Below are 13,877 nucleotides of genomic sequence, written 5' to 3' on the forward strand. Positions count from 1 at the left end.
AAGAGGATTAGAGGCAGGGTGACAAATGGCTCAGTGGAAAAAGGCTCTCGACCTGGGCAAGCTGAGCTAGTTTAACCTGAGCTTAGTTCTACAGACAGTCTGTCCCCAGCTCCTCACCAGGCCTCGGTTTTCCTATCTAGCAGATGGGATGGAAATGCCACACCTCAGTCAGGCCCGGAGAGGTCACAGGGAGGCACCCTGGAGGAATGGGTCTGCAGAGACCCATGGTAAGGCCAAGGGTGAGAATCTGGGCAGGGTGCAAAGCCTGCGTATCTGAAGGTTTCTCAGGGGTCACCCAGGTACTGCAGGCGACACAACCCAACACTCCTGCTCCATCCCCTGGGGCCAACATCCTTGGCCAGCTGTGGAGGGGGTACCCTGCAGGGTGGGCCACGGGGTAGCAAAAGCCTAATGCAGGCGCCAGTCAGGCCGGAGTTACCTGCTCAAGGCATGCCCTTCTCCCCTGCAAACAGCCAGGCCTTCCTCCTGCTCGCTCTGAAGATCAAACGGTTTCCACAAGGAAGGGGCAGGGAGTGTTGTTTCCCTCCCCCCGGCGGGTCCACCTGCCTTCCTGGTTTCCGTAGTACATGGTCTGAAGACATTCCCCAAAAGGCAGGGACGGACGGGGCTGCTTCCCTTTGCAGCAGGTCTCAAACAGGTTTGGGCACACAGTATGTGCTTAGTAAATATCTGCTGAATGAAGGACTGGATATTTGCTGTCTCAAGTTCCTTGAAGGCAGAATCCACGGCTCCCCATCTAGCATCTAGCTGGGCCAGGGGGTGGGGGAAAGAGACCTGTTAAATGCTCACACTGATTGGTTTTGCTAATCCCAGGAGAGAGGAGTTCAGGAAAAGTTTATAAAAAAGGGATGGGGGCAGGGAAGCTGAGAAGGGGTTCCTGGAGAAAATGACCCAGAGAGGGAGAGCAGTTTATTCCGTCAAGTCCCCCGGAGAAGAGATGGCAATAAACTGAATTTAAAGGTGAACTTGGAGCTGGCAGCTACAGGGAGTGAACATCACATACGTTTTCTCCATGTTCTCCTGTTATCTTCGTCCCACCGAGATGGGTAACATCACTGTCCCTTTCAGACGCGAGTCATGTGCTCAGGGCCACTCAGCTTGCAAAGGCCACTGTGACTTGAAAGCCTGTCCTTAACCACTAGACAACATGGCCCCACCTCATGAGGCTTGAAGGGGAAAGTGGGAGCACATTTTGATAATGGCACTCTCCCTTCCTCCTCTTCACGGTGTGGAGACTATGAGACCAGGGGCCAGAGTCTGGGCCTGGCTCAGTTCACCTAGAAAAGTGCCTTCTGGGGCACCTGGGTGGCTCAGTTGGTTAAGTGTCCAACTTCAGTTCAGGTCATGATCTCACAGTTCATGGGTTTGAGCCCTGCGTTGGGTTCTGTGCTGACAGCTCAGAGCCTGGAGCCTGCTTCAGATTCTGTATCTCCCTCTCTCTCTGCCCCTCCCCCACTGGCACTCTGTCTCTCTCTCCCTCCCTCTCAAAAATAAATAAACAGTAAAAAAAAAAAAAAAAAAAAAAGGAAAAGTGCTTTCATCTTGAGGAGGCCTAGGTCCTCCAGACTGGCCATAGTACTAAAGGTCCACATGCATCTCCACATCCCCCCTCAGAGCTGGGCACAGCACTGGGCACTGGGGGCCCAGCAGACACTGTGGGCACATCAGTGGCTGGCTATACCCCCACATGCTTATTGCACAGGTCTGTGGATTAGGGCCAAGGGTGGGGACACATGTCCCTGCCCACGTAGGGCTCCTACTGCCTACCTGGGCCTAATTTAACTGGCACTTCAAGCCTTCCTGAGTGAATGGATGAATTTACTTGAAGGAAGTAGAGTCCAAGAGAAGTGAAATCCAGCCAGGGTCGCACAGCACACACCAGTACCATAGGGAGAATTGGAACCCAGGTTCGAATCCTCTATTTCCTACACAGTGGCTCAGATCTGAGTCCGTCAGCCCCAGCCCCAAGCACAGGTCCACACAAAGGGAGGGGCTCAACCGTGTGCTGGCTGGGCCATCAAGCACACTGCAGGGCTTTTCTCCTGGGGTTGGGGAGCAAGTCTCCCCCTCCTAGGAGGGACCCAGCTAAGCAGCTGCAGCCAGATTACACTGGGCCATGGGAGGTGACAACAGCCACAGTACGCAATCCTGATTAAATATTTCAGCAGGAAACCCAAATATTTAGATGGAGGGGAGGAAAAACAGAATGCACATTTCAAAGCCAATCACAGGGACCTGTCTGCCAAGGGCACTGTGAGAGGGCAAGTGGGTGGAGTCTGCCCCCAACGAGGAAACAACTCTGATCCCAGGTCCCGAGTGACCACCACCCAGGGAAGACACCCATGAGGCCATCTGCCCCTGGAATCCTCCAGAATGGAAAAGGTTTGACCAAAGCCTGGGATGAGCCAGGACTGAGCAGAGAAAGCCTTGCCACCTTTCCCCAGAGCAAGGAGCAGGGCCCCTGCTTGGGAAGGGAAGAGGGTATCAACCTTCCATACTTTCAGGTGTGGACCATGAACTCTTTGGAGGAGAGGGCTGTGGGTGAAGTTGAAAGAAATGGAGAATGCTGGACAACTCCACTAGGACAACCTTGGGCATGGTATTGAAACTCTGTGGTCCATTCTGGTGCTTCTACTAGAAGGGAGTGCTGATAAGGGAACCTCCTGGATCCTTCTCCATTCCTGGCTCTGAAGTCAGCAAGGTGGGGATGAGTCTGAGCCTCCAGGTAGCCATGTAGACCTGAGCAAATCCCTTGGCCTCCATGTGCCTGGCTAATGGGCATAGCAGTAATACTGAATCCACTGGACTGGTTTAATGAGACAGTTAAAGTAGGAGCCCAATGCCCAGCACCCAGTAGGAATTCAGCAGAGTGCTACCGATACCACTCATCCTTCCAGCCTGCCTCAAATACCTGCTTCTTTAAATTCAAGAGTAGAAATTAATCTCTCACTGGTTCACACTTAGAACCCCCAGGTGCCCTTACCAATGTCAGCGAGGTGAGAGCTCCTTACCTTTCTTTCTCTAGACTGGGGGCTCCCTGAGGGCAGGGGCTATGTTTTATTCAGAGCCAGATCCCCTGCAGGCCAAGGGGTTCCACAGGCCTCAGCAAACAGGAACTGAATCCTGAGGCCCGGTGACTCTTGTCCCATCTCTCCAACCTCTACCATCTGCAACCCATCACTCAGCACCAGGACCGCATTTCCCCTCAGTTTCGCCACTGTGGCCTTGTTTCTCTGCCCAGCGAGGCTGAGCCCCCAAGGTCTACGGCCCAGTATGGTTTCTGAGGCTTCAGTACACACAAAAATGCTGGCCAGGAGGGAGGCCCCTCCATGAGCCCACCCTTCCTTTGTCCAGATCTCTGAAATTCAGGGATCAGATTAACTCCTCACCAAAAGCCCAGAGGGCCCAGGCAGCTGTACCGAGCTGGAATATCCCACTGCCCCCCCCCCCAACTTTTTTACATAAAGGGGCAACTAAGGTATTATCTGGAAGGTCATCAAATTGGGGGGGGGCTTTGGCTGGGACAGGAACCCACACTTGAACCTCCCAAGGGGTTCATGGTAAGAGGAAAAGGTGCCCTAACTGAAAGCTGGGGTGTGAGGGAGGGTGGATGGGCTGTGTTGTGTGTGCGTTGGGGTGGATGTGGGGGCGGGGGGAGTGGGCTCTGTGGGCTTTGGTGGAAAAACCCACACTCCATCACATCAGAAAGTTCAAGGGAGGAAGCATCCTTATCAGAACACCCATGGGGTGAAGGGATCAGCCCACAGAAATGCTGTTAATTTAGAGCTGAAGATTCTACTTCTTTTAAGTTGCCACGCCTGTGAAGGAAGAGGGAACTTTCTGAAATGCTGTTCACTCCCCGACTTAAAAATTGCAAAAATTTGGTCAGTTCAAATTCCTTGGCTAAACCCAGAGGGCTTTGTCATCTGACTCTTACCTCTCGGCCCTATGGCTGCAGCCCAGAACCATCACGCACTTTTACTCCTCCCTGAGGGCTGTGGGCAAGAAGGACCCACCATCCCCCCTTCTTTGTCTAGCTCTTTAAAAATGTGGTTGATATATACCCAGAAGAGGGATTGCTCGATCATACATTTCCATTTTTAATTTCCTAAGGAGCCTCTACACTGTTTTCCATAGTGGTGGCACCATTTTACTCAAAAAGACAAATGATTCCACTTGGAAGGCATTTAAAGTAGTCACATTCACAGGAACAGAATGTAGATTACTCGTTACCAGGAACCAGGGGGAGAGGGGAAAAGGGAGTTGTTTAAGGGCGACAGAATCTGCTTCGCAAGATGAAAAAGTTCTTTAGAGCTGTTTCCCAGCAGTGTGAATATACTTAACAAGAATGAACGGACTCTTCAAAATGGTTAAGATGGTAAACTTTGTTATGTGTTTTTTACTACAATTAAAAAAAAGTCGGTTGACCTTTCCTCTGCTTCAGGAAGGTCTTCCTGCTACTGTGTGAACCACACTTGTGTGGGGGCAGTCCCTTCACATAGCAGGGTTGTCTTAGGAACAGTAGCAGCGACAGCGGCAGCTAACACTTAATGAGCACTATGTGCCAAGCGCTCGTCTATGCAAACAGTGAGGGTGATATTTGTGGCATGCCTTCAGAGGCCAGCCCATAACCATCAGACATACTGCTTGCATGGTGACTCTTTCAACAACAGCAAGGAGCCTGCAGTTAGATGGTGGGGCGAGTGGCACTTGGAGGAAAGCATGTCCTCTATCCATGTCAAACCCATCCTTGGGGAGGATGGCCAGGTCAGGCCTCGTCTGCCCTATTCTAAGAGTCCCTGGCAACTGTCAGTGAAATCTCCAAGGAGACTCGCCGTGACCCTCTGCATTCCCCCAGAGGGAACCGGGAAGGAGGCAAGCCTATTTCACATGCTTTCTTATAGTACCCAGCACACGTGGCCTCTCTGAATCACCCAGTTCTGGCCTAGTAGTTCTTGCACCCCAATTTGTACAAAGACTATCTTTCTTTTTTTTTAATATTTATTCATTTTTTGATAGAGACAGAGCATGAGTGGGGGAGGGGCAGTGAGAGAGAGGGAGACACAGAATCGGAAGCAAGCTCCAGGCTTCTGAACTGACAGCACAGAGCCCGACGCGGGGCTCGAACTCACAGACCGTGAGATCATGACCCCAGCTGAAGTCGGACACTTAACCGACTGAGCCACCCAGGTGCCCCATGTATAAAGACTATCTTGGGGGTACTATGTCAGGACCATGGCTCCTCTGCTCCCCAAAGCCTTATACTTCCCTGCCCCCCACCCCACAGAGAGTTCAGAAGCTGAGCGCAATCTGACAGCAAACAGCCAACTTCAAGATGAAAGCCCTTGGCCTGAGGTCAGAGCCGGCCAAGCACAGCGCCCAAAACCAGAGGACTGTTTCTTTTAAATGTAAGACTATAAATAGGGCAAAGCCCCAGGAAAACACTTAGAAGCAACAGTCATCACCTCCCTTGCACCCCCTCCTATAGGGCTCCCCCCACCCCACTAGAACCTTTCAACACTTGCTAATTCCCACCCTCAATAATTCTCTAATACCATGCCATCTGCAATCATCCTAAGGGCTCTAGTAAAACTCTCAAAACGATTCAATAAAAATCCACTTTAACTGTTAAACTCTAACTAGAGCAGTTAACTGAGGCATATTTACCAATTTAAGAATTATTATTATCTTGGCTGCCCTCAACTTTGATCGGAACATAAACAAACAGGTCATTAGGAGGGGACCTCTTTCTTCCATTTCCTCTCAAAACCCCAACTTCCCTACTTTCCACTTCTGCAGTTCTAGACAGTGAGGATCCAAGTTTGAACTAATGACGTGGAGGCCTCCGTGATCTTGGATAATCAAAAGATCTATTGTGTTCCCTTTACTTACAAAGGCGGTTAAGTGGACCAGTGTGCTTTACAATTTCCAACGAGGCTTGAAACAAAAGAGGTTTTCATGTTAACCCTCAATTCTCAAAAAAATTCAATGAATGTGCCCATTCTAAGGGCATCAATTGGTCAGATCATTACATCATTTGGTCAGATGTAACTTTTGCACATAACCCATGGTTATATTTTCAAATTTTAGGAGGAGGATTGGTGTTAGAAACACGACGTCAGAACCTCAAAACTGGAATCAGCTTGACTACTGTAGACTGGAACATGTAGAGAATAGGAAGGGTCCAGAAAATAAAAGGAGCGGGGTCTGGCACCCACGGAAAACCTCCAAATAGGATAATGCAGTTTGGAGCTGGCAAGGAGGCCAGTAGGATCCAAGAGGCTTCTGGGGATTGGTCAGCTATGTGAGCAGTCTAGGAAAAACCAGTTAGGGATGGGGTGCTCCAGTGGAAGGCAGGGCATGAGGCGACCCCTACCACACCCCTGGGAGACATGGGAATCTCAAGAGCCACAGCAGGAACACCTCACTCTCTCCCTCCTTCTCCCTCTTAAACCCTCCTACATCCAAGACCCCACTTAAAGTCATCACCTCCTGAGAGTCCTCCCTGACCCCTCAGGCTGGTTCTGGAGGCCCTCAGGAACCATCACATCATAGTGGGTTTATTCATCCTTCTCCCCAGCAGCCAGTCTGAGCCTCGTGGTGTCTTAATCCATCTTTGCACTCCCAGATCCTCGCCTAGTGCCTGGCACATAGTGGACACTTAATAAATGTTCGTTGATGAATGTTCTCATGTACTCTGGGATCAACCCGCTTCAGTGTGAAACCTGATTCTATACTATATAATCCTGGGCAAGTTATATCATTGTCCTCATCTATAAAAGGGGGTGGTCACCAAGATTAAATTAAAGTAAGAATGTATAGAACGTGCTTATTCAAAGCTCTGGTGCACAGGGAGTTCTCAAATCCTTCCTGTTTATGATCATTGCATACTGGAGGTGAAGGTTGAGACTGCCCCCCTTCACTGCATCCCAACCCTTTGCTCTTTTGTGCTGCCAAGGGAGGGGTGGACCGATGCTTACCGCAGTAACAGAGGAGGTGCTGGCTTGGCCAGGCCCAACACAGGAGGCCAGCATGCCAACGCCTGTTCTAGGGGAAATAGAAAATAAAATTTCCCAGCTGACCGAAGTCCAGCTGAACCACCCCACTAAGCTCACTTACAGACTACCCATTCAACAGCTTCACAGGCCTAAGAAGCAGGGCAAAGGTGTACAAGGAGTAGGCGAGCCAGGTTCCCACCCCAGGCTATGCCCTCCTGCTGTGTCACCAAGGCCACTTCAACTTCCCTGAGCTTCAGTTTACTTATCTGAATTCATAAGGTTGCTGTAAAAAGTACCTGAACTAACGCAGGTAAAGCACTAGGTCAACGTGTGCTCAATAAACACAAACAGACAGGGGGAGACATGCTCGCTTTCAGTGACATCGGTAGGCATCTTGCATAACGCTTCTACTTGCCCTGATCCTCACTGGACCCTCACTTTGCACTGAGGAAAGAGGCAAAGTCAAATGGCTTGATGGGTAAAATGGCCAATGCAGATGTCAAAACAGGCCTGTGCCCACTCTCTTTTATAAAATGCACATACCACTCCCAGTGCCCAACACACAGGGTGCTCAAATCCATGCTAACTGCCCTGGTGGAAACCTCTGCATGCAATTCAGGGAAGAGGCTGGGGAGGCAAGGGTTCAAGGTGGTTCTGAAGGCAGGAAGGAGGACAACCACAGGGTCTGAGGCTGCTGCGGTAGAAGCAGGGAGGGTAAGCATTTGAAAGTCGGGCAGGAAGAACCAGACAACTCGGTTGGGGCGGGGTGCCTATAAGACCTAATGAAAAGTGAGCAGTGTGTTGTGTTAACTCCCTTTGCACACATTTGAAAGCACATGCAGTTTCCAGTGTAAAAAAAAAAAAAAACCCTACTCAGTCTGCACCCCCCACTTCTAACAACCCCTCCCAAGAGCCCGCCCCTACCCCAGGAATTTCTAGCTTGGGACTTCTCTAGGATTACAAAGGTGACTCAGAACCTGACAAAACACAGAACCTCAGGTGGAAATGCCCCAGGCCAGATGGGAAAGAAGTTTGAGTTTTCCACAACGGAATCTTCTTTTTTCCTTAAACCAATTTCCTGGGGCTGAAGGTAATGCCTCAAGTCACATAACAGAAAGCAGAGCCAGGCAGATTTCTGCAGACTAAAAAGTGATGCTAGCAGAATGCTTCCGCTGGTCAGTGTTCACTTCTTGGGTTTTTTCCTATGATGGGAGGGGAAGTTGGAGAAGGTTGGAGAGTTTTTTGGCCAGGGATGGGGAACAGGGCTGTCCATGATCCTCTCCAAATCAGATTGGCCCGATGCCCACATCTAAAAGTTACCTGCCTGCTTTTGAGGGGCAATCATCAGCGGGTTTAAGAGGACCCCCAAATAAGAGGCTTTTTGTTGACTCGAACCCCTTAAGAAAGCTAACTTCCAAAGCTACCACCACCAGCTGCACCCGGCTGCCTTGCCCTGACCACCCCCCTCTTCCCTTCTCCATGGGTTTTGAAGTTTATTTTCCCACATTCAGCCTTGAATTCTTTCCTTCCTTCCCCTGCTGTGGCGAAGAGGGAAACACTTCGAGGGCAGCTTGATTCTTTATCATCCCCGCCTGCCCTCTTCCCCCTCTAAACAAAGCCCTGGAACAAACTAAACAACAACTGCTCTCCCGGGGAATTGTTTCCTCAAGGGAAATTATAAAGTGACCCCTCCCCAACGCACACACACAGGGCAGACACTCATCCACAGAAGTTCCTGCTATTAGCAGCCAAACCACCCCAATTACCGGCTGAATTCCTCCTCCCCATCAACCTCACCTCCCACGGTCACCCACTCTGGGGACTGCTAAGGGCCCAGAGGCTCTCCCGGCTAAAATGCAACACCCCTAAACCTCCCCTCTCACTGGCTCCTGGGAGGACAAGTCTTCACCTGCCCAGCTGCTGGTAGGTACCTATATGCTCGGGTGTGTGAATGTCCATCGATTTAAGGACAATGAGGGGGCAGCACAAGCAAGACATGCTCATGTTTTCCACAGCTTTCAACCTCCCAACAGTCCAGGGCAGGGAAGACAGATGAAGACGGGTGCATTCTCATTTCACATACGGGGAAACTGAGACCAGAAAAATGAGAGACAACTAGACAATCATAAAATGTTGGGCGGCTGCCGTAGATTAAATGTTCCTCATCAAACCTCCTTTCTCGCATCTTCCACCCCAAGAGAAAAATAACACCTTGGACAATCTACCCCTACCCCACTCCACAATCTAGAGCTGTCACCAGCTCTTTATACCCAGGTCCTGGTCCTTCCACCGGAGAGAGGCCATTAGTGCAGGCCAGGGAGGGTGGGTGCTTAAGGCTAAGAGCCTCTGAGAAACTGGCGTGGAGGACCCTGGGCCTCAAACAGACCCAAGATCCCAGCCGCCATGGTCAGCCCCAGTTTATTCTAGTGAGGTCAAAGCCATCCATAGACCAAGTACCAGAAGATAAGAGGTTCGCAATGTCAACACGGAGAAGAAACTACCCCCCACGCGTCCCCTTCTGCTCAACCTCTCCTTTCCCCTAAAAAGGATTCCCGGGGTTTTGTTCTTTTGTTCAACCTGCTACTTTCACCAACTTTAACTCCAAGCCCTGGGGGAGGAGGGGAGGTGTCTCCATGAGATAAGCCCTGCCGGAAGCTTGAGTGCGTCCCAGGCACTGCGGCCATCAGCCCCCCATCCCGGGGGGGGGGGGGGGCGCTCGGGCGGTACGGAGCCCCCTACCCACTTCCCGATCCCTGCGGGTGCGGGTCCGGGTGCGGAGGAGCCTTTGCATAGCTTGGGGCTGTGGGACCCTCCCGCCACTACTGCCGGCTCACGTTGCCGAAGAAACACAGGGCGGGCGCGGCACTGGCCCGGAGCTGGGAGGTGGAGATGCGAAGGGGTGTCACCCGGCTCCACTCCCGAACTCCGGGAGCGGGAGCTTCTCAAAGTGCAGATAACCGCCTTTATCCGTCCTACAGCCCCCTCCAACGAGGGAGGTACTCGCACACTCACAGGGAGCCATCGCGGGGCCGGTTCACCCAGAGGTCAACCCCAACGTCTCTCTGGACAAACGGGGTTCCCAAAGAGTCTCCGCGCGTGGGTGACTCCCGTGTCTACGGGTGAACGACAGACCTCAGCAGCCAGACCCATGTGAGACAGCCTTTCCTGCCACCCCCAGGGCTGCCCGCAGGGACTGAGGGTTATCCAAAGCTGTGAAGGGTTTCCCTTCGGCACTCCTAAAGCTCCGGCCGGCTTCCAGTGTCTGTAGGGGCACAGACGGCGGCTCACCTGCAGGATCTTATCCAGGCCCTCCTGGCCCAGGCACGGGAACTCCTTGAGCAGATGCAGTTTCTGTGTATAGTAGTTTTTCTTGGCCTCTTTCCAGTGTGGCTCCTCGAGCACCTCGAAGATCGCCGCCCCGATGGCCAGGTAGAAGATGATGGCCGAGGTGAGCAGTGGGCCCCGGTCCACCATGGCTCCCAAGCGGCCGCCTCCTGGAGAAAGGCTCCCCTAGCCCCTGCGGCTCCGGGTCCACGCGCCCTATAGCCTCTGGAAACAGCTGTTTGAATTTGGAGCTCCGCATGCGCAGTGCCCTGTTCCCCCCCCCTCCCGCCCCCGGCGCCGCTCCCCGGACAAAGTTGCTCCGCCAAGTTGGCCCACCAAGCGCGGGGAACTGTACGAGGACTTGCTCCCGCGCGGGGGGGCGGGGGGGAGGCTGGTGGGTGGACACCAAAGCGGGGCAAGGGGGCGCCCTGGCTCGCTGGGGTAAAGGGAGCCGGGGAACTCAAGGCCAGAGTCTTGGGAGACACGTGGGCCGTCCTCCGCGAGCCGCAGCAGTGTGCGCCGCACCCGCCTCCACGCGCCTCTTTAACCAGCGCCCAGCGCGCGCGCCCTCCCGAGCCTGATCCCGGGGGTGGTACCCGTGCAGGTCCCGCCCCTCGTCTGCACCGCCCCCGCTCAGGCCCGCCCCGCGCAGGCCCCGCGGCTGGCCGGCCGGAGAAGTCACCGCGAGGTGCGCACGGGATTCGGTGCTCCGTGCGCTGCCGGGGGCTGCCGCCAGGGGAGGCTGCATGCCCCGCGGTGCCGGAGAGGTTGGGGTCTCTGGGGCTCGCGTTTGTTGTTAGTGCCCGTGGCATTAACTAAGATGAGTGTGTACCTAATGACTGGGGTCAAGGAAGTTATTACTATTGCTATTTTCGTTGTAACTCAATTTTCGTCCACTGCCGTTTCTGCCAAGAAAGCTTGATTCTCAGTCTCTTTCACTCACCCCCTCCTGTAAACCAAGGGTAAGTGTAAGGTTAGAAAGGTACTGGAGAAGCTGTAGAGAATCAGGATATCAGGGACTAATCCAGCCACAAAGGTGAGACTCTCCCCTTTTACCCATTCTCACCTGCCCTGGTGAGACGCCCACATTTAGAAGGAGCTGTGCTGTTGGAGACACCTCCCAGCCCCACGCACTGTAACTCTCCAGGAAACACTTAACCCCTCCTTATTCCGAAGCCAGATACTCTGCAACCCTCATCCACACCCACACACATGCGCTCATCCCCTTGTTGGAAGATACTTTCTTCCTAAATTCCTTCTAATGTACTATGTAACCAATACACTATAGAACAGTAAAATGACAGCTGGCCCTGTGGGGAATCTGGATTGTTCAATGACATATCCCAGACTGTTCCATAGGAGACACTCAGTAAATATTTGTGCAACGAAGGAGTGAATGAATTTGTGTCAAACACACACACTGAGGATACATCTCACTCGCCTTGCTACCATTTACCGAGGCAATACTCCAACCTTCCCATGCATCCCAAGAACAGCCTGTAATTATACCAACCTTGCAGGGAGGAAAAGGAAGCTGTGTTAGGTTAGTTTGTTCAAAATCTCTAACCAGCAACAGCCAGAAGCTGGAGTGGCACACTCCAGCACTTGGTACTAAGGGCTGGCCCTGACCCTCTCGGGGCCTCTGAGGGGGCTAGTGCAGTAGTGGGCCAAATTGGAGCACTGCCCCTGGTCCAGGCCTTTTTTTTCCCCCTGTGGGGAATGTGGGGGGCTTTGGTCAGGTGTCGAGTTAGGGCAGTGTGGAGGTTCCTCAAAAAATTTAAAAAAGGAATTACCCCATGACCCAGCAATAGCACTACTGGGAATTTATCCAAAGGATACAGGAGTACTGATTCATAGGAGTACATGGACCCCAAAGTTTACAGCAGCACTTTCAACAATAGCCAAATTATGGACAGAGCCCAAGTGTCCATCAACTGATGAATGGATAAAGAAGATGTGGTTTATATCTACAATGGAATACCACTCAGCAATGAAAAGGAATGAAATCTTGTCATTTGGCCATTTGTAACAACGTGGATGGAACTGGAGGGTATTATGCTAAGTGAAATACGTCACTTAGAGAAAGACAGATATCATATGACTTCACTCATACGTGGAAGTTGAGAAACTTAACAGAAGACCATGGGGGAAGGGAAAGAAAAAAAAATAGTTATAAACAAAGAGGGAGGCAAGTCATAAGAGACTCAAATACAGAGAACAAACAGGGTGGAAGGGGTTGGGGGGGTGGGGAAAATGGGTGATGGGCATTGAGGAGGGCACTCAGGATGGGCACTGGGTGGGTATGTAAGTGATGAATCACGGGAATCTAGTCCCGAAGCCAAGAGCATACTGTATACACTGTATGCTAGCTAACGTGACAATAAATTATATTTAAAGAAAAAAAAAGAGGGCAGTTTTTACTGAGAGGACAAGGAGGTATGTGTGGTATCTCCAAATTGGGCAGGAGAGGGTCTAGGGATACAGGTTTGAAGGATTGATCCAAGTTTATGGATGTTTCTGTCTCTCCTTTATGGCAACCTGTGTGTGTCCCCAGGAGGCCAGAGCAGGAAGCCCCATGTTCCCCGAAGACTTAGGGAGCCAAGCCTTTTCGACAAGGTCTTTAGGTGGCCCCCTCTAGAGCCCACCCACTCCCCAGCCAGGCTTCTGCTCCGCCCCAGAAAGACCCTTCTCTTTAATTCCTGCCTGCCTCCTACCCACCCTGCACCACACTCTGCAGTCTCACGCTCCAGCCCTTAGCCCATGAAGAGTCCAGGCTTCTGTCCCAGATCCCGTCTCTCTGGAGGGAGAAAGGAAGGGACTTGGTGTGAACAGTTCATTCAGCGGTGGTGGGGGCAGTTTGAGAGGCCACAGGCTCTCTTTCTGTTTGGAAAATTCTCCACCATTCCTCTCCCACCTCTGGTCTGCGTTCTTTTCCTAAGAAAATAAAGGGCCTCTTCCTATTGCAGTCTCGCTGTCTCACAAAAACACTGCAGAATACTTTGGGGTGAATTGGGTTTTATTCAAAAGCTTTATAATTTCTAGTTTCTCTATCTTTCCACTTTGCCTATTTCTCCATTTCCCAACTCCTTTCTTTCTTGCCCTCAATGTGGTGTTCACTTTCTCCTCATCTCTCCTTCTGTGACCCCATTCCTTAACTTCCTGTATTTTCTCAAACCTCTTGACCCAGCTCTCCATTCTCATGCCTCTCTCCCCTTCCTCTGGTCCCTTCCAGAGTGAATGTGCTTCCCCTCTTCTCCCTTACCTCTTCGACCTTCCTGGACCCCATCCACACATTTGGGTCAAGAATATCTGATAGAGATCAGGAGCTAGGCCTATTCTCTGCACAGAAGCCAGTGGGGGATTTTGGAAATATAAACTGTGCTGGAACCAATGAATGTCTAGACTACTTGTGCCTCAAGGATGGAAAAATAAAAGTAGGTGGAAGGTGGGGGTGCGGGGAGTGTATCTTCTTATACAGCTGATGTTGGGATGCAAGAATTTCCTGTGCCCTTCTGGGTCCTTCTAGCTGGACTA

At 51.7% G+C, this 13,877-nt stretch overlaps 1 protein-coding gene across 1 annotated transcript in view; it reads right to left on the bottom strand.

Moving 5' to 3' along the window:
* The window catches only part of KCNK5 (potassium two pore domain channel subfamily K member 5), a 38,094-nt gene extending 27,204 nt beyond the window's left edge, over positions 1 to 10,890 (bottom strand). Inside the window, exon 1 of the mRNA XM_058733808.1 lies at positions 10,308 to 10,890. Within this exon, the coding sequence (XP_058589791.1) occupies positions 10,308 to 10,493 (186 nt within the window). The 5' untranslated portion in view covers positions 10,494 to 10,890. The remainder of the gene's footprint in view (positions 1 to 10,307) is intronic.
* Between the last annotated feature and the right edge of the window lie 2,987 nt (positions 10,891 to 13,877).

This window comes from Neofelis nebulosa, chromosome 6, assembly GCF_028018385.1.
Source record: "Neofelis nebulosa isolate mNeoNeb1 chromosome 6, mNeoNeb1.pri, whole genome shotgun sequence".
Classification (NCBI taxonomy): Eukaryota; Metazoa; Chordata; class Mammalia; order Carnivora; family Felidae; genus Neofelis; species Neofelis nebulosa.